We start from the raw sequence: 19,010 nt of genomic DNA on the forward strand, positions 1-19,010 counted from the left end.
TAATAAATTTATAAAATTTTAATTATTTTTTTTCATAAGTGACTATTTTCAAAAAAAAAAAACCCAAATTATGAGTGGTATTATTTTATAAAGTTTTGGAAAAAATTTTTTTTGATGTCTAGCTTAACAAAAGACAACCAGATTCTCATGTAATTCTGTATTGAATCTGTTGTGATATGTTGTTTTGGTTGGAATATCTGAAGAAAATTCAGCTTCACACAGGTATATAGCTGGAAAGAGATAAATATTTCTTCTAATAGATAGGTAGGTAGTATTTGAGGTAGTATAATAATATGATATATAATAATAATAATTTTATTATTAAAATAGTTTGACCTCATGAAAAGGGTTTTGACTATCCAGAAAAGGTTTCAGGGACTGCCAAGTTCTATATATTTGAAACCTACTCATTTAAGTTACTCAGAGCCAATTACTCTGAATATATGAAAATTTTGATAATTGAGAGAGAAAATTTAGGACACTTTCCTTGAACAAGATTGAGATTAAGGACATCTAATAGAACACAAGATTTATTTATTGTATAAACCTTCAGGCTTCATTTTTCTATGTATTTGAACTAAATATAGATGATGTTAACTTGGCTTTTTCTTTGGAAATAAATAATTAACTTTTTTGTCCTCAATTTATATATTTATATATGTAAAGATTAAGGCCACCTTTCTGATTGTTGTTGAACTATTAGTAGAAAACTTAGTTTAGTTCACTAGGGATTATTTTTTAATTATACACAAACACCAGGTTAAGTTTTAGAGTATGTGAAGTGTGACTCAACTACATAGAATAACTGGAATAAATTGTGTTATTTCTTTAACATGGTTGAGTTCTCCTTAAGGAGTCTACATACACCTAATAGTTGAGTGGTAAAGTTGCCCTTTATATGTGAATTGAGGGATTTTGATATTCACTCTTTATGACAGAAAGCATTTTTTAAGGCTTAAAAGTTTCAAAAAAGCAGTGTAACATAGTAAATAGTGTTGGGAATGGGTTCAGAAAGGACCAGACTTTAAATCCTTCTCTGACTGTTGTTAACTAACTGTGATCAACCTCTGTGTGTAAGAAGCAACTCTCCAGGGCTTATGTGCAGATTGTGACCTGTGTTGCTCAGAGGTTTTATCTTATTATGACAGATCTTAAAAAGTTTAGTGATTTTATTTTGCAACCATAAAATTAATAGCCAGAATCATTTTTTGTTTTTTTAGTTTCTCCTCCCTCCCTTCCTCCCTCCCTTCTTTTCTTCCTTCCTTCCTTCCTTCCGTCCGTCCTTCCTTCCTCCCTTCCTTCCTTCCTTCCTTCCTCCTTTCCTCCCTTCCTTCCTCCTTTCCTCCCTTCCTCCCTCCTTCCCTTCCTTCCTCCCTCCCTTTTTCTCTCCCTCCTTTCCTCCCTCCCTTCCTTTTTTCCTCCTTTCCTTTCTTCCTTCTTTTATCCCTTCCTCTTTTCCTGTCTCCTCCCTCTCTTCTGTTCCTCTCTTCCCCTCCTCCTTTCTCTCTTTCCCTCTCTCCTTCTCTTTTTCCCTCCCTCCTTCCCCTCCCCTCTCTGTCTTTCCCTCTCCTCCCTATCCATTTCTTTATATTTCTTTTCAAACTGGACTTCTGATCTCTCTGAGTAGAGAGCTCTTGGTAAGAAATTTCCTTTACTCTGAAGATCAGAACCTTGTCTTCTAATTATGCTTCTTAGATGGCATTGACACACTGCTGCAAAGTTACATGACTTCTCCAAGGTCATGAGTGTTCCAGGCAAAACTTCATTTGAGGTTTCCTTGGGTTCCTGTGAGTCCACCCTGCCATGCTGCTTCTCTTTGTTGTTGTTTAGGCCTATTAATCCTATCAACTTCTCTTGACCTACCATTTGGGATTTTCTTGGCAGAGATGCTAGAGTGATTTGCTATTTCCTTCTCCAGCTCCTCCCAATGAGGATGAGGAGATTGAAGCAAGCAGAGTTAGGGACTTCCCCGGGGGTCCCACAGCTTACTAAGAAGTGGCTGAAGCTGGCTTTGAACTCAGGAAGGGGGAGTCTTCTTGACTCCTGGCCCAGCAGTCTATTCACTGTGCCATCTAGCTGCCCCTTTGTTGTTTTAAAAACAACATATTTTAAGATTAAAAGTATATTTTCTCTCTGGACAGCCAGGGTTACTCTGGTAACTTCTACTTTAAGATGAGATGTTTAATGACTTATTACTAAAGAGGATTGTGTTCTTAATTGTTTTATGGATATGACTCTGCTCAGAACTAATGGCATTAGACTAGACTCTGGTTTATATAATACCATCTTCTTCTTTATGCTTGTTTCACTTTATATTTTCAGGATATCTTGGGAAAGGTTACCCAGAAGTAGTCTTGCAGAGACATTATAGAAATGTCAGCATTTTTAATGTTTTAATATTTGCAAGATATCCTACGAGTATTATTTCATTTTATCCTTATCACAATTGAGGAGAGGTGGGTAGGAGTATAAATGCTATAATTATCTCTATTTTATAGAGGAGAAAACTGAGACAGATTACATATTGCATAGTTACACAATTGGTAAATGGCTAAGGCAGTATTTGAACTGAGATCTTCTGTGCCCCAGGTCCAGTAATCTATCCTGTATCATCTTTGACTTCTCATTTTTAGTGTACTAATGGATTCTGTACAGTATTAGATTCAGTGTCCTTGTGTTTCACTTGTTTAATACTTTATTCCTTTTCATTGTAAGGTGTTGTTGTTGTTGTTGTGGTTGTTGTTGTTGTTGTTGTTGTTGTTTGCATTAGTACTGATATTCTGCTAGAAATATGATTTTTAATTCCTTTTTTCTTTCAAATTTCTGAGATCTAAGTGTTCTAAAGTACCTATCTTTTTGTTTTAATACTTTTTTTACATTCTTAGTTCATAAAAGATGAATGAAACAATTTGGAGTATATATTTAGCTTTGCAGCAAAATAATCCTATTTTTCTAAAGGCAGAAAACTTTGAAGATTGCTGTCTATACATAATTACTCAGTAATATCAAATGAGCTGCATGAAAGCCAGAGTTGCCTTTTGGGGTAATAGGTTAGTACACAATATTCCTCTCAGGGACAAAAGTCAATTTTATATGAAAATAGTTATGTGAAAAGGGCAATTTCAGCTGTGAATGCTGAGTTTTGTCTCTATGAAAGAAGGTTCCTTAAAATTTAAGTACTGTTCTGGAATTTTGTTTTAGAAAAGTACCCGAGTTGGATTCTGAAATGTTGCACCAAAACCTCCTGAGGCTATCAGTTGATTGCAAATAGACTTTGCTGGTTGGGCCCCTTGAGAATTCATTTAGGATGCTCAACAGTATCTTATTCCAAAAAAAAAAAAAAACCCTCCAAAAACCTAACAACTTAAGATCTATTTAATTCTTAGTTAAGAGTAATGAAAAGTGAGGAAAAACAGTATGTCGGTCTTTTGCTGAAAAATGAAATACCTTGCCTCAAGCAAATTCACCTGTTTCTTAGTCTGTGAATAAATTATTAAGAATGTAGCCTGGTTGGCTATGTAAGTGATAAATTACACTGAGGTTTGTAGCCAAGCATAAGAGTAAAGCTGAAGAAACCCCTTGACAATATAGGTGTTGATGAAAAATCCAAATCCCTGCCTCAGAGAAGGCAGTAAAAAATTAATTTTAGTTTTTTAAGTTACAAGGGATGACTCACCAGTACTGCTCTTGGAATCATATTGTTTAAGTTTCAAGAAGTTTAAAATCAGAGAGTTAGGTTATTTCAATTTTCACTTTTGCCCATTTTTCCTTAGGCTTGACTGGCATATTAAAAATTGAAATTGGTTTTAGTAGGTTTTATAGAGAAGGAAAATCATGGGGTGGCCTTGGAGAATGGCAGTCTAGGAAGGCTGGCAGATTTCTAATAGTATTTCATTTACAGGTTATTAATTGGCTCACAGGTTGACTTTTTCTTTGGTCTTTATATTTCAGTGATTTGAAACTGAATAAACAGTCCCCCTTTCCTCAATGGAGGAATTGAGCAAAAGCAAGAGCTTGAGGATTTATTCAACTAAATTTAAAAAAAAAAAAAAAAAAAAAAAACAACCTCAATCAGAAAGACTTTGATTTAAGGCCTGCTTCTGATACACCCTTACTGTATGACCATGGAGAAGTTTCTCATGAATTGCTCCTAAAAAAGGAAACATGACACGGCCCAGCTTGAAAGTAAGAATGAAAAGAGAGAGAGGGACAAAGGAAGGAAAGAAGGAATCATAAAAGCAAATGGTGAAGTCATTCATTTCATGGTTATAAAAAAAATGATTTTGAAAAATTTAAGATTTATGTTTTCATTAGCATAGGGTAACTTCTACCAGCACACAGACTACAACTTATCTTTTTGTTAGGAACTAAGTCTTAGAGAGTGTTGTCTGGCACATATAAGATGAGTAACTTGCCTAGAATCATATAGCTCACAAACCCTATAAAAGTCATATGGATTAACAGTTCTTATATGTTTTTCCTTTATAAAAAGGACTAGATTTTATTCTATAGGAAAAATTGTTTTCTATCCCCATTTTAGCTCTTTAAAAGGCATAATGATAGTAAATTGTGGTAATTGAATGATTTTCAGTGATTCATTCTCATTCCTTCTCTTCCTCTCTCTCTCTCTCTCTCTCTCTCTCTCTCTCTCTCTCTCTCTCTCTCTCTCTCTCTCTCTCTCTCTCTCTCTCTCTCTCTCTCTCTCTCTCTTTTTGCTATTCCTTCTCAGTGATGTGTCTGGCCAACAGTTGAACCTTCTTCTGATGACATCATTGGATGCTCTGGAAAATTGCTGCTTTGATACCCATCTTGAATACAAGTATGTTATAGCTATTTTTCTCTCCATCACTAATTCAGTGCTAAGGATTTCCAATACTGCTGCAAGTTTTACATGTTACAGTAAAACTTTTATAGGTGCCTGTTGTTATTAGGAAATTATAAAGCTTTCCTTTTATCAATTTTCAGGATATTATAACTAACATGGAATTTACTTGTATAAAAGATTTGTACCTTGAGGGGGAGAAACACAGAAGTTTAAGTAAAATTTTTCTACTCATTCTCCCAATTTGAGGAGGCAGGGGTGAAGCCTTTTCACTAGAAAGTACTTCATTTTTATACTTCACTATGACTTCTTGAAAACTATTCCCTGGAAAATATGTGCACAAGATCTAATCTTTTCAAGGTCTGGGCTTTTGAATATGAGAATTTTGCAGAGTCCTTCTGTTTGTAAAAATGCAAAATTTGTAGAAGGAACAAAATAGGTGCAAACATTAAATGATCACAGGTTTTCAGCAAACTCCTAAAATCACCATTCAGAATTTTTTTTTAAATTCTAGTCAAGATGGGGTGATAAAAAATGGAGTTAAGTCAGTGGAATTCATTCCTTGTCAGTAGCTTTCAGGGTAAATAACCATATCATGGACTGACATATTTAGATCAGACAGAAGAAGGAGCAATGGACAAATATATAAACTTAATATCTCAGTAAGAAGCAAAGCCACTGAGTGCACTGGATGGATTATAGGAGTTCCTTAGATAGAGTTAAAATTGAAGAAACTGTCATTACTCTTCCAGTTTCATAGTAAAAGATTCAGAAAAAATGGAATTTTAAGGATAGTTTGATTAATGGTAGAAAGTGGAAGCTTCATACTCTAAGCAGATAAGATTACTCAAAGTATATTCTTAGGCATGAAAAATATCTCAAGGGTTTAGGAAATAAAATTTGAGAGCATAAGTTTTAGAGCAAAAAGGATCCTTAATGCAGCATCTCTTTTATTATACCATCCTGTAGACTATTGAGTAAATACACTTGAACATAATGTAAAGCTGAGGATTTGGGTCTTCATTAGGAATGCCTTTTCGGAATTTGTTCATAGAGTTAGATAGAACATCAGGATATTGAGTCTTATTACTTATGTATAAGTTATGTAAGTTACTTGTTACTTGGTTTATTGTTATATTTCATATATGACATCTTGTACATTAAGTTATTTGGGCAATATGTACATAGCATTTGATCTTTTCAACCTCTGCTCATTTTATTTAATCCACAGAGAAGTCCTTATAGTTTCACATTTATGACACATTGCTTTTTAAAATTGAAACTCTCCTCTGCACATGAGAATGTGGGTAACTTAAGCCCTTGACAAACTTTTAGCATATATCTTCTATGGAAATTTGAGTTCAAATTCAACAAATCATCTTCAATCAGTCAGTAAACAAACATTTATTAAGTGTTTATTATTTACCAGTTACTGTGTTAAACAATGGAGATACAAAAAATTGTAAAATCATGTTATTTGGTGTTTTTCAGATTGAAATCGTGTTGTCACCCTTAAGGTTATTAAATATTTCTCCTTTTTTGCTTTGTGCCATTTTCTTAGTCCCTCCTTTTCTTTGACTTGCATTTGGTAGGTCTTCTTACTCCAGATGTGTGTGGAAGAGATACTGGTAAATTTATTTAAAAAAAAACAAAAGTTGCAGAGAATTCATTTATCCAAATCCTTCTCATTCTCAAAGACCTAAGGGACATCTTAACCTCTTCACAAAATTCTCACTTTTTATTTTCAGCCACACCTATTTTTCACACCAATCTTTTCCTTCTGTATTCCTGTCACAGTCAAAACTATTCAGTTTATTCCTTAATTGTTTTTTATTTTGTGGTGTTTCATATTTATGTATACAAATATGTATGTTATAATATCTGTATTTTAATGCATAATATATTTTGTAGAGTTATGTTTAGGGGAAAAATAATTAAGTAAGAAAACTTGATATTATTATATTTTATTGTTTTCATTTTTTAAAGAAGTATACTCTATCACAAGAGATATCTTCTTCTCCCCTTTGGCCTATTTTAATTCTAGTCAACTCCTGAGGATATGTCTTGATAAGCTCATGTAACTAAGTACATTATCCCCATTTGAATGAGATTGGATGAATCCAGGAAGGTCTTCTCTTTAGTGAAATTGCAGGAACATTTATTGAAGTGTTTAATAGACTTGAGAGAGAGCAAGAGAGTGATTTCAAAATTTACCTAGAGCAAATTTGGCATGCTTCAATAGATACTGACATTTACTGAGCACCTGGGCTTTTAAGGAGTTGTAATTATACATTATAACTTACTGCCATCTACTGGAAATTTAATATGGTAGTGGTGGTGCAGTTAGAACAGTTGATTGTAAATGCAAAAAGTAGTTCTTACCACTAGATCCATACTATATTCCTTGAATGAAGTCATGCTATAATTGGGCCCGGTAGGAATAGGACAATCTCTCACCCCATCTATGCTAAGGAGACTCTCTGCTCTAGACTGCCCGGTTCTGGGAGACAATGATTTTTCAAGAGCTATGCTAGCTACCCTTTTTTCTCATACTCTTCAACTCCCTAAACCTCTATTCAGTACCATGGAACGGATTTAGTTAGAATTCGATTTTGCTCATAGCTAGGATCTGCCCAGAATCAGGGGATGGGTGGATGGATGGATGAATAGATGGATAGATGGATAGATAGATAGATGAATGGATGGCTGGTTGGATGATAGAGGGAATTGTGAATAGGCATAGAGGCACCAGACATAGAGTTGGTATTTAATCCTTACACAGAAATGAGACGTTAAATATAAAATACTTATATACGTCTATTGACAGAAAGATTTAAAGGTTTCTGTAACCTAAATAATTATTGTATAGTTCTTGTGAACTCCATGAAGGCAAAAACTGTCTGTTGCCTCTCTTTATGTCTCCAGTGGGCAGTACATGGCCATTTAATAGGTGCTTAATAAATGTTTATTGATTGACTGACCTATATATAGTTTGTTATATATTTTTTGTTACATGTTTTCTACCCCATTAGATTTTGAGCTCCTCATGGGAAAGGACAAGTTTTTTTCTTTCTTTTTATCCTCAGCGCTCAATACAGTGCCTTATACATAGTAAGTAGTAGGTGCTTAAAATTGCCTACAAGTAGAAGGACTGACTCTCTTAGGATATTAAGACTCTGACCTCTTTGGAATATGCAGCATTTTTCAAGACTACTAATTGGGCTTTTAAAAATTTTTGTATTTCATCTAAGCTGTGAAACCTTTAAACTGTGGCTTCTGGTAAACTAAGCCAGAGCTTTGGTTCATCCTCTTTTTGATGTTTATCTGCTGTGGACTAGTTTCTGGGAATACTTCCAATTAGCACAAGGCAGTTCCTGCAAAAGGACCCAGGACTGTCAGAGCTCCCTGTATGGTCTCTAAGCCTGGATGTCCATCTCAGCCTTGATACCTGTTCACTTAAAATCAGGAAACATCAAATACACAAAAGGCAGCCCAAAACATAGGATCAGGCTCCTCTAGACATGAGCTTTGGCTGGTGTATGTTTGGCAATTCATTGTTTTTAAGCTACTTGCCAAAAGATCAAAATGCTAGGAATAAAAGAGCACCAGTGGTAGTCACTTCCTTTTTAAGGTCCATTGAATCTGTTTTTCTAGCTCAGTGACCAATAGAGGAGTGTTTCATCATCTCCCAAGTACCAAGGCTTGCTCAATTCTGAGTCACACACACAGCCAAATGGAAACAGCCGGGCGTTAGCTCATCTCCCAAACACCCGAGCCCTGAACTAATACGTGTGTTCTGCCAAGATTTAGAGCGGATACTTTTGTGCATGTTCTGTTCTGTGCCTATACTATCTGATTAATTGGTTAATTCTTTATTGATCATTTACATACTTTGTTAGCTTACTTTCCAATTATCAGAGAATTAGATGAATGTTGAGATTCTTGCCTTTGTTATTTTAGAAAAAGTTTGCTAGTGTGTCATATTATATTAACTCTGTGTGTGTGTGTGTGTGTGTGTGTGTGTGTGTGTGTGTGTATTACAATACTGAGTATTGTCAGCTTTTTTGTACAGATGATGTTTAACTGACTAAATTGGCCGTTTAAAACATTTACTGGCGTATCTGGTACGGTTTGAAATTTGGATCTCAATAATTATTGTTAATTAGTATTTTTATAGAACACTCAAGTTAGCAATTATAAGGTCCATAATTGTCTATTTAATGTACTTTTTCTGACCATATTTTGCCCGAAATTTTTAAGATGCTCAGTTCATCAACACATAGCTGCTCTTTGTTCTTGTGGGACAGACATCTGTGAACAAAAATCAGTCCAAGTTGTGTGTGGTCTGGCAAAAATAGGAAAATGAGCATTAATGTTAAACTGAATGCTTTAGAACAAAAATAAAGATCTTAAGGTATCAGGGAACTTGAAATTATATGGGAGTAATTCAGAAATCAAGATATGAAGCTCTTCTCCTGTCCTGCCTTATGCACTCTGTTTTAAGCAAAAGAGCACAACTTAGGTCTAGATAAACATAACAATAGTCCATTTGTTATGGTCATGTTCATGAATTAATGATTTCATAGAGGAACATTGACTATGAGAATAAGATAATTTTTTAAATTTTAAGTAGACAAGAACTAGAAAAAGCATATCTATAGGAATAGGTCTTGAACATTTATTAGTTTGTAGGAAAGTGAAATGCTTTTTTTTTTTTTTTTTTCGAGGATGGTATTTCTGAAACTGTTTTGTGAAACCTCTGGGATTCCACAAAGTAATATAAGTAGTTCCAGGAAGACACTTTAATGGTAATCAGAAATATCCTTTGAATATTGAGGCACTTGGTGTTAATATATTTGGATCAATTCCCTGTACATTTTGGACATCATACTTTTATTGGTGATATTTGATATAAACATTTTCCCCATTCCATTGTTTCTCTTCTAATGCTAATATTGATTTTATTTGTGAAAAGCTTTTAAATTTTATGTAGTCTAAATTGCCTTTTCTATGTTTTGACTTCCTTTTGATTAGTCAATAATTCTCCCCTTAGCCATAAGTTTTATATTTGATCTCATTCACTTACATTAAAAAAAAAAGTTGTAAACTTTTTGATTCAGGTTACATACCTATTTTGAGCATAATGTAATATATGGTGCAAAATATTGGACTAACTTGAATTTCTGCTAAATTGCTGTCTAGGTTTATTAACATTTCTTATCAGAGTTCTTCCCCCAGTACTTCATGCTCATGGGTTTATCCAAAGCTAAACAGTTTATCTATTCTGTTATGTCTATAATATCTATATATCTGTTTTGTTTCGTTGACTTACTTTGATGTATGGGTTTTTGTGGGCGAAAGTGGTGTGTGAAAGAGAGACAGAGACAGAGACAGACAGACAGAGGCAAAGAGGGAAATACAGACAGACTCAGAGACAAAGAGATTTCATTTGTATATTAACCTCTGAAGGAGTCAATTTCATGTATAAATACTACTGACCTATTTCTACCTGCTCTGCAAACCATAGTCAACAAGAATTTATTAATTAATTTATTTAATTATTACTGTGTGCACAAGCACACTGTGCTAAACACTTGAGGATCCAAAGAAAGAATATAAAGTTCAATTATTTCAGCAGTGTCTGTCAGTTAAGACACAACATGAGTTTCAGCAGTGGGGGTGATATGGTTGTCTCTATCCATATAAACATTTTAAAATATCAAACAATATATGGAAGATTGTTTCATTTTATGAACCACTATTTAAGAAGATATTGACAAATAAAAGTATATCCGGAGGTTAGTGAAAGTAGAACCATGCCATTTCAGAATCAGTTTAAAGAATAGATTTTTTTTTTTTTTTTTTTTTTTTTAGCCTGAAGAAGAGAAAACAAAGGCAGAAAGCATTATAACTCTGCTATCTTTCCATAAGAGAGATTAGGCTTATTCTACTTATTTTCAAGGATCAGAATTAACAATAGGGGTTAAAACTTGAAAGAGACAGATTTTGAAAATCTTACAAATAATTTAGTGACGTAAAAACATAGTATGCTACCCCAGGCAACAGTGGGTTCCTTCTCTTTGAGTGTTTGAATAATCAATTGTTGGGCATTGTATTATAGTATCGTACATTTATAGATAGTTTTATTGAAGATGGGGATTGCAACTTTGACATTCTGTTGGAGTATCCTTTTGATTATTTGATTAGTATGACACTAAAAATATAAATTAACTTTTATAGTGGTATGATCCAACCATGTACCACTGATTTAAGAATCAATGTATAATTGAATATATATACAGGTTAATTATGTTTTGTCAAATTGTCTCCCAAATATTTTATGTTGTTTATACTTATTCCCTATTACATTATTGTTGGCTATATTTTGTAATTATGTAGAAATACTGTTGAATTTTGAGGCTTTATTGTGTAGCTTTTAAGTTTGCTGAAGTTGACAATAGTCCATTTAGTTTCAGTATTTATTTCATAAGATTTTCTAAATAAACCATCATTTTATGAGGAAATAGGGATAGTTTAATCTCCTCAATGCTTATTATTTTTATGCCTTTGATTTCTTTCTCTGATGTTTGCTAGGATTTTCAGAACTTTATAAAATAACAGCTAGAACAGAATCCATCATTGCTTTCCTCCTATAGTTATTGGGACAATTCCTGACCTACTGACTGTGTGTGTGTGTGTGTGTGTGTGTGTGTGTGTGTGTGTGTGTGTATTACAATACCTTTGTACAGATGATGTTTAACTGACTAAATTGACCATTTAAAACAGTTACTGGCTTATCTGGTACAGTTTGAGACGTATCCTTGAGGCATATAATGTTTGCTTTTGATTTTAGAGAGGTTTTTTTTGGTGATATTAAAAGATTCCTCTAAATTCATGTTTTGTAGGCTTGTTTTTAACATTAATGAAGGATGTATTTTGTCAGAGGTTTTTTCTGCTTCTGTTGAAGTGACCATGTAGTTTTAGATGTTTTTATTTTTAAGATGATGAATTATGCTGATTTCCTAATGTTAAACCATTGTTATTTATCTAGTATGAATCCAGCTTCATCATACTGAATAATTCTCTGGATAAATTCCTATAGTCTTTTTGAAATGATTTATTTTAATATTTTATTCAATATTAATGATATTGGTCTGTAGTTCACTTTCTTTGCTTTCTCTTTCCCTGCTTTAGGCATAAGTAGAACTGTATTTGTATCAGGAAAGAAGTTCAGTAGAGTGCCTTCTTTCAGTATTTTTTTAGAATAACTTTTGTTTTATAGGTTTTGGTTGTTCTTTCAAAGCTTGATAGAATTCTTCCCTTAGAACCAGGAGTTGCATCTTCTCTTCCCTCACCCAATTGCTAGTTCTTTTATATCTCTGGTTCCACATATATTTAAAAAAAAAAAAAAAATATATATATATATATATATATATATATATGTTTTTGGATTTCTGTTTGTCCAGGTGTTTTTTATTTTTGAAATAAGTCTGTTCTTTTGTGTTCTTAATTATTGGTATATAACAACATAGCAGGTTCTGATCATTCTTTTTATTTCTTCTGGTTTTTGTGGTATTTTCATCTTACTCTTTTGCTATTTTGTCTATTTGATTTTGTACTCTATAATCAGATTGGGTAAAGATCTATTATTTTAAAAAAGTTTTTTCCATTTCTTTTCGAATAGCTATTAGAACCAGTACTTAGCTGTCTACCTTTTTTCCTTTCCTTATCCTGAACTTAAAATTACATACTGGATCATCCCAAACATTTTTTATTCATTACATTAAAACTATAAATGGGATTCAGTCTGAAAGAGAAAGTATTTCATAGTTTTGTTTTTATGTAATGTTTGTGTATAGTTAGGCTAACACTAATAATAATAATAATAGCTAGCATTTATATAAACATTTAAAAATTTTATTAAAGCTTTTCATTTTCAAAACATGCATAGATGATTTTTTTTTTTTTTTGCTGAGGCAATTGGGGTTAAGTGACTTACTCAAGGTCACACAGTTAGGAAGTGTTAAGTGTCTGAGATTAGATTCTGACCTTAGACTTCAGGGCTGGTGCTCTATCCACTGATAATTTTTATAATATTGAACCTTGCAAAACCTTGTATTCCAAATTAATCTCACTTTCCCCATCCCCCCTCTAGATGGCAAGTAATCTAATATATGTTAAACATGTTAAAATATGTTAAATCCAATATATATATATGCATATATATATATACATACATATTTATAGAATTATCTTGCTGTAGAAAAAAATCTGATCAAAAGGAAAAAAAAAAGAGAAAATAAAATGCAAACAAATAACAACAAAAACAGTGAAAATGCTATGTTGTGATCCACACAGTCCTCTCTCTGGGTATAAATGGCTTTCTCCATCACAAGATCCTTGGAACTGGCCTCAATCATCTCATTGTTGAGGAGAGCCACATCCATCAGAATTAATCATTGTATAATCTTGCTGTTGCTATGTACAGTGGTTCTACTCATTTCACTTAGCTACAGTTCATCTAAGTCTCTCCAGGCCTCTCTAAAATCATCCTGCTGGTCATTTTTTTATAGAACAGTAATATTCCATTACATTCATACACCAGAACTTATTCAACCATTTCTTAATTGATGGGCATCCACTCAGTTTCCAGTTTCATGCAACTATAAAAAGGGCTGCCACAAACATTTTTGTACATGTAAACACCTAAAAATTAAGAAAACATTGTACATATATTATCTCACTTCATTCTCAGAACAATCTTGTGAGATTGGAAGCTATTATGACCCTTATCTTATAATGAGGAAACGGAGGCAGGCTAAGTGACTTGTCTAGAGCTACATAGCTCATGTGTTTGAGGTAGAATTTTAATTTCTTTTTGAGTCTCAAATCTATCTCATGTGCCGCATAGTTGCTTAAGAATGCTTAAACTAAAAAAGAAATTGAAGTTACAACTCAAAATTTATTTAACTATTCTGTTGTACCTTTTACAACCTGTCACAGTATAAGTACAATTTTATTCACTATGCCTTAAGGGGTAGCATGTTATAGTTGATAGAGAACTAATCTCAGAGTCAGGAAGGATTCGGTCCAAATCTTGTCTAGATACATTCTGACTATGTGACCCTGAGCAAGTATTTAAACTCTAAATGCCACAGGTCTAGACACCCCTCCCCCCAAAAAAAAGTTTATCAGTTCAACCTTACCAAATAAAATTGCATGATTTTTCTGTGCTTATCAGATGGTGGGAAATTCCAGTGACTAGAACTAGACTTTATTATTCCAATTTTTTTCTCATGAAATCTTATTTAAGTACTTAGTGTTAGCTATAAATAATTGTGATACATATACTTGTATAATATTTGTCAAAGTTTGCATCACAGTTAATTTTATAGGATAGAGGAGGGGGTTATTTTTCTCATTTCTTATGCTTTTAGCTACATTGGCATGGAAGTCAACAATGTTTTTGGTTTTTTTCCCCCCAGATCTCAGAATAAAGCAGAGTTTTTGGAGTCTATATTAAGCAAGAGCCCTTAGCTCTTGTTTTTCTCTGCAAAATGTAATTTGTCTTAAAAGAATGTAGCATTCAGATGTTAGATGGTGATTAAAACAGTTGCAAAAACATTATCTTAGTTGAGTTTGTTGTTTAATTCATGTAAATTCTAACAGTTGTGCTTCAGTAATGATGAACTGATGCATTGGCTTGTTTTTGAAGGATTTTTTTGATTGCCAGATTGTTCTGAAATAGATCCACCAAATCGAAAAAAGAACATTATAATTTTGAATGTTCCTTTTTCTTGAGCATGGCAGGCACCAAGAGTGTGCCTTGGTCTGACATATGGAGCATAAGGCCAGGAATCAGAAGCTCATTTGTTCCAGTATTCACTGTGCTGCTATAAATGCTATGTATGACCTTGAGTGAGCTGCATTTCTGAACTGTCAAACCTCCTGCTTTGGATTTCCTTTCATGAGATATTTTAAAGCCTTGCTTTTCAGAGACATCATGGGAAGTAATTGGTAAATACATAAAATTCTCTTTAAAAGTGTCTTGGTGCTTAGGTAATAGATATTATTCCAGTTCAAAGTTATATAATGCATCAGTATTTAAAGTAGGCTCTTGGAGAAATGCCTTGAAAAAAATGTCCTCAAGCAGATCACTGAAGAGAAAATTGATTTTTGTAAATGAGCAAGACTTTCATTGAGCGCAGTTTTTTTTTTTTGTTTTGTTTTTTTAAATTAAACACTATCAGTGGTTCCTTCATTCTCTTACAAACTTATGATCATATTAGTCATGGTTTCTAGATGGGCATGTTGGATAGAATGATGGATTTGGATTCAGGAACCCCTGAGTTCTTGTTCTGTCTCTGACATTTAATAGCTGTGTAATGTTTGGTAAAAGATTTAACTTTAACCTCTCTCAGTCTTCTGTTCCTCACCTATTCAATGAGTTCAATAATAGCACCTAATTCACAGGCTTGTTATAAAGTTCAAGTGAGATAGATAACATGAAAAGTGCTTTTGTTAAAAACACTAAATAAATAACTAATTATTTTTCTTAAGAGGACAGTTCAAAACTAAAGATGTACTTGTGATTTCAGGAGAATTGTAGTATAAAGTAGCAACTACCAACAGATTTCCATGTGAACTGACTTGTGACAGACCCAAGTATTATGTTTAATTGCTTTTCTGATGCAATGATAGGCAGAGAAGGTAAAGGATGGAGAAGAATTGATAGATATGTGTGCAGAAGAAAATGTGGCTTTTTCTCCTTTTACCCCTTAATTTTTAGTTGTTAAGTATAAATAGAACATAATGGAAATGGGCTAGTATATAGTATGTATTGTGAAGAACAATATCTAGGGATGAGTTGGCAAGCACAATTCCTGTAAGACCTCCAGTTGTAAATAGGAAAATGAAACCTAAGGTTCATAGCATTGCAGGGGATCATTTACAAAGCATGTAAAAGTAACCCATAATGATGCCTTGTTTTTTCCTGTTGTGTTGCTCCCCCTTACCTCCTCTGTTTCTTAAATTCCTACCCAACTTTTAAATCCAAATCAAATTGGATCTTTCATGAAGGCTTCTTTGTTTCCTGTGCCTTCCCCACTTGGACCTTGCAAAAAATTGTTTTTGACTTATGCTTCTAATGAATATATAATATAATATTCTATATTTGTGATATAAAATATTACCTCCTCATTATTCTGTATATTATCTTTATGTCTCATTCTCTGTAAATCTGTGGGTCTCATTCCCTGATAAATCTATAAGCTCTATGAGGGGAATAAACCTATCTTCTTTAACCTTTATGTCTCCCTACATGGTGTTTTGCACACAACAGATGCTTAATAAATAAAATTAATTGATCATTCAACTGTCTCTTAACAAACATTAATTTTTCTGTGCATGCCTTTTGAGTAGAGAGGCATGTTTCTGTGGAAGGAGGAAGAGTTAATGAATACAGTGTAAAAATATTTACTTAAAAATACTTCATCACCTTAAAAGATTTGGTCATAGTTGGCTCTTTTCAAAATGAGGTGATTTAAGGCAATTCCAATAAACTTGTGATGGAAGTGCCATCTATATCCAGAAAAACAACTAAGGAGACTGAATGTAGATCAAAACATAATATTTTCACCTTTTTTGTTGTTGTATTTACTTGTTTTTTTCTTTCTTGTATTTTTTTCCTTTTGATCTGATTTTTTTTCTTGTGTTGCATGATGAATATGGAAGTTTAAGTTTAGAATTGCACATGTTTAGCCTATATCAAATTGCTTGCTATCTTGGGGAGGAAGGGAAAGAGAGGAACACAAGATTTTGCAAAGGTAAATGTTGAAAACTTGTTTTTGCATATATTTTGAAAAATAAAATACTATTTTTAAAAAAGAGATTTGGTCCTAATGAGTTCTTCCTATGCTAATACAGATGGCAGCTCTTCTACCTGTAGTCTATAGTTTAATGAGTTGCTATGGCAAAAAACCACATTCCTTATTTCGTCCCTCATCTGATTGTTAGGAGTCTCTTTGAACTTTGATATGTTTTCAAGGTGATACTCAAAAAACCTTTTTCACTCATATGCAACCTGCTAGAGCTTATACATTTCTCTTATAGCCACCACAAACAAGAGAATTAGAATCCATTCTACTTTCCCAGTACTCCCAGCATTATGAACTCCCCTACTGAGCATCCCTTTAATTTCCTATGTTTGGAGTATGTTTTCTTCTTCTCTCCAAGCACTGGTTGCATCCTGGGAGTAGGACTTGTCCTTTCCCTCATGAGCCACAACAGTCAGACTGAGTCTCGAGTTCACATTGCTACAGCTCTTCGAAAACTCTCTGCTTACCTGGATGACAGTGGGGACCAGAGCAGAACATTTCAAGAGGTAAGAGGCTTTAGGATAACATTTAATACCTAACTTTGAACTTTTATTTTTTTTTCTATTCCTGATGTTTTGCTTCTCTTACTTTAGCCCATTTTGTTGTTCTTTGAATGTTGTTGCATAAATTGGCTAGTAGTTTATATTTAAGCAAATTTTTTTTAAAGCTATTTGGCTCTTAAGATTAACTTCATTTTAAATCTGGTTGTTAAATGAGAGTATTCATTGAAAGGAAAAATCTAAGTTAGTTTCTTCAGGATATATTCTCTAAGAAAAGTGATATGATTCAGACTGAAGGCTAAATGTAACTTTGCAGAATTGTGCTAAAACAACATAGAACCTCCACCACCACTGGGGGGAAAAAAGGAGGAAAAAAGATTCAAAACTGTGAATAAGCCAAAGATATAGCAGACCAACTACTTAATAATTTTGTGAAACCAACTAATGTGAGAAATAACATGGGAATTCCTTTGCTACCCAACAAACAATGAATTCTCTATTGCATTGTGAAAACATTCCTATTGGACTGCCCTATACATAATTTGGGTGTAGAGATTGCGGTCCATTGGGCATACAGCCTGCATATGTTAACCATGTTTAGATGGAAAGCTAATACTGGAATCCCCTAATGCCTGCTTCTGTTATACCCAGGTGGAACTAAAGAGCCTGTGCCATTCTCTTGAAGGAATAGGGGATGACCTCATGACCAGCCAGATTCCCCCCTCATTAAAGCAGGTTCTCTTTTATCCCAGGCTGCCCCATGAGCTATTGATGAGTGCATAATGGCTTCTGTGTTTCGCTGGGTATAGCTCCTCTGTTTTCAGCAATGGGGCTCTGTTGAATTGGTGAATTTCTTTGGGACACACAGGGTTGAAGTTTTGTTCTAGGACATGCACTCCATTTCCATTTTTAAAGGAGTGTAGGGGGTGATTTAATAATATTGTTTTTTAAGTGAAAGGAGACATTTTTCAGAGAGAGGGGCAATTTAACTAATAAATGAAAACAAGGTTTTCACAATTAAAGCAGCTGTCTTGCTGCTAATTTCTTTGTTTCTTTAGAACATTTCATTTATGAAGCCTCAAGTGAATTGTTATTTTTTCTCTTGAATTTTTAGCTTTTGAAATTAGGGAACTTTGTAGCACTGGCAAATTGTAAGCTGTAGCAAGTTTTCCATTTTATCTTGAACAGATATATAAAGATTATAAAAATAGAAATAGAATATTGATTGGTAAATGTGATATGAGAAAAGTACTCCTATTACTTAGTTGTAACAAATATTATGCTAAAATATAACTTGGTTGTAACAAATTATTATGCAAAAGCACAATCATTTTCCAATGTTAGCCCTACCTTACAATTTCCTTATTCCCTTTTGGCATTAGGATTCTTTGCTATGGCTGTTATATGTTATTTAATTATACTTTTTTTAGGTTTGTTTCTCAATATAAAGATTACATGATTGGTTTTAGGCTTTATATATATAGTACTGGCCTGGCCAAGTGTATTTATTCATTATATAATACGTGTACAACATTGGAGAATTAATGGAAGGATTTGAGCAACAGAGGCATAGATTAGGCCAGTATAGATGGGTGATGATCAATATCTTTGGAGGGAATTCCTACATTGATGAAATCAGCTGTACTGAAGCACTGAAGCGTGGTGTGCATATTTATATATTAAACCAACCATGAAGAAAGGTATTACATGCCTAGGGCATAAAGGAAATAATATAGCAAACCAAAGAGGAAATTTAATATATCATGTTCTGTCTTCCATTACCTTTTTTTTTTTTTTTTTTTGAGTGGTTCA

General features: G+C 33.5%; 1 protein-coding gene across 6 annotated transcripts in view; it reads left to right on the top strand.

The window, feature by feature from the left end:
- FOCAD (focadhesin) overlaps positions 1 to 19,010 on the top strand; it is a 369,886-nt gene that overhangs the window by 301,949 nt on the left and 48,927 nt on the right. For all 6 annotated transcript variants that reach the window (XM_074281856.1, XM_074281859.1, XM_074281857.1 and 3 more), the window contains 2 exons: positions 4,730 to 4,819; positions 17,057 to 17,204. In XM_074281856.1, coding sequence (XP_074137957.1) covers positions 4,730 to 4,819; positions 17,057 to 17,204 — 238 coding nt within the window. The remainder of the gene's footprint in view (positions 1 to 4,729; positions 4,820 to 17,056; positions 17,205 to 19,010) is intronic.

Source organism: Sminthopsis crassicaudata, chromosome 1, assembly GCF_048593235.1.
Source record: "Sminthopsis crassicaudata isolate SCR6 chromosome 1, ASM4859323v1, whole genome shotgun sequence".
Classification (NCBI taxonomy): Eukaryota; Metazoa; Chordata; class Mammalia; order Dasyuromorphia; family Dasyuridae; genus Sminthopsis; species Sminthopsis crassicaudata.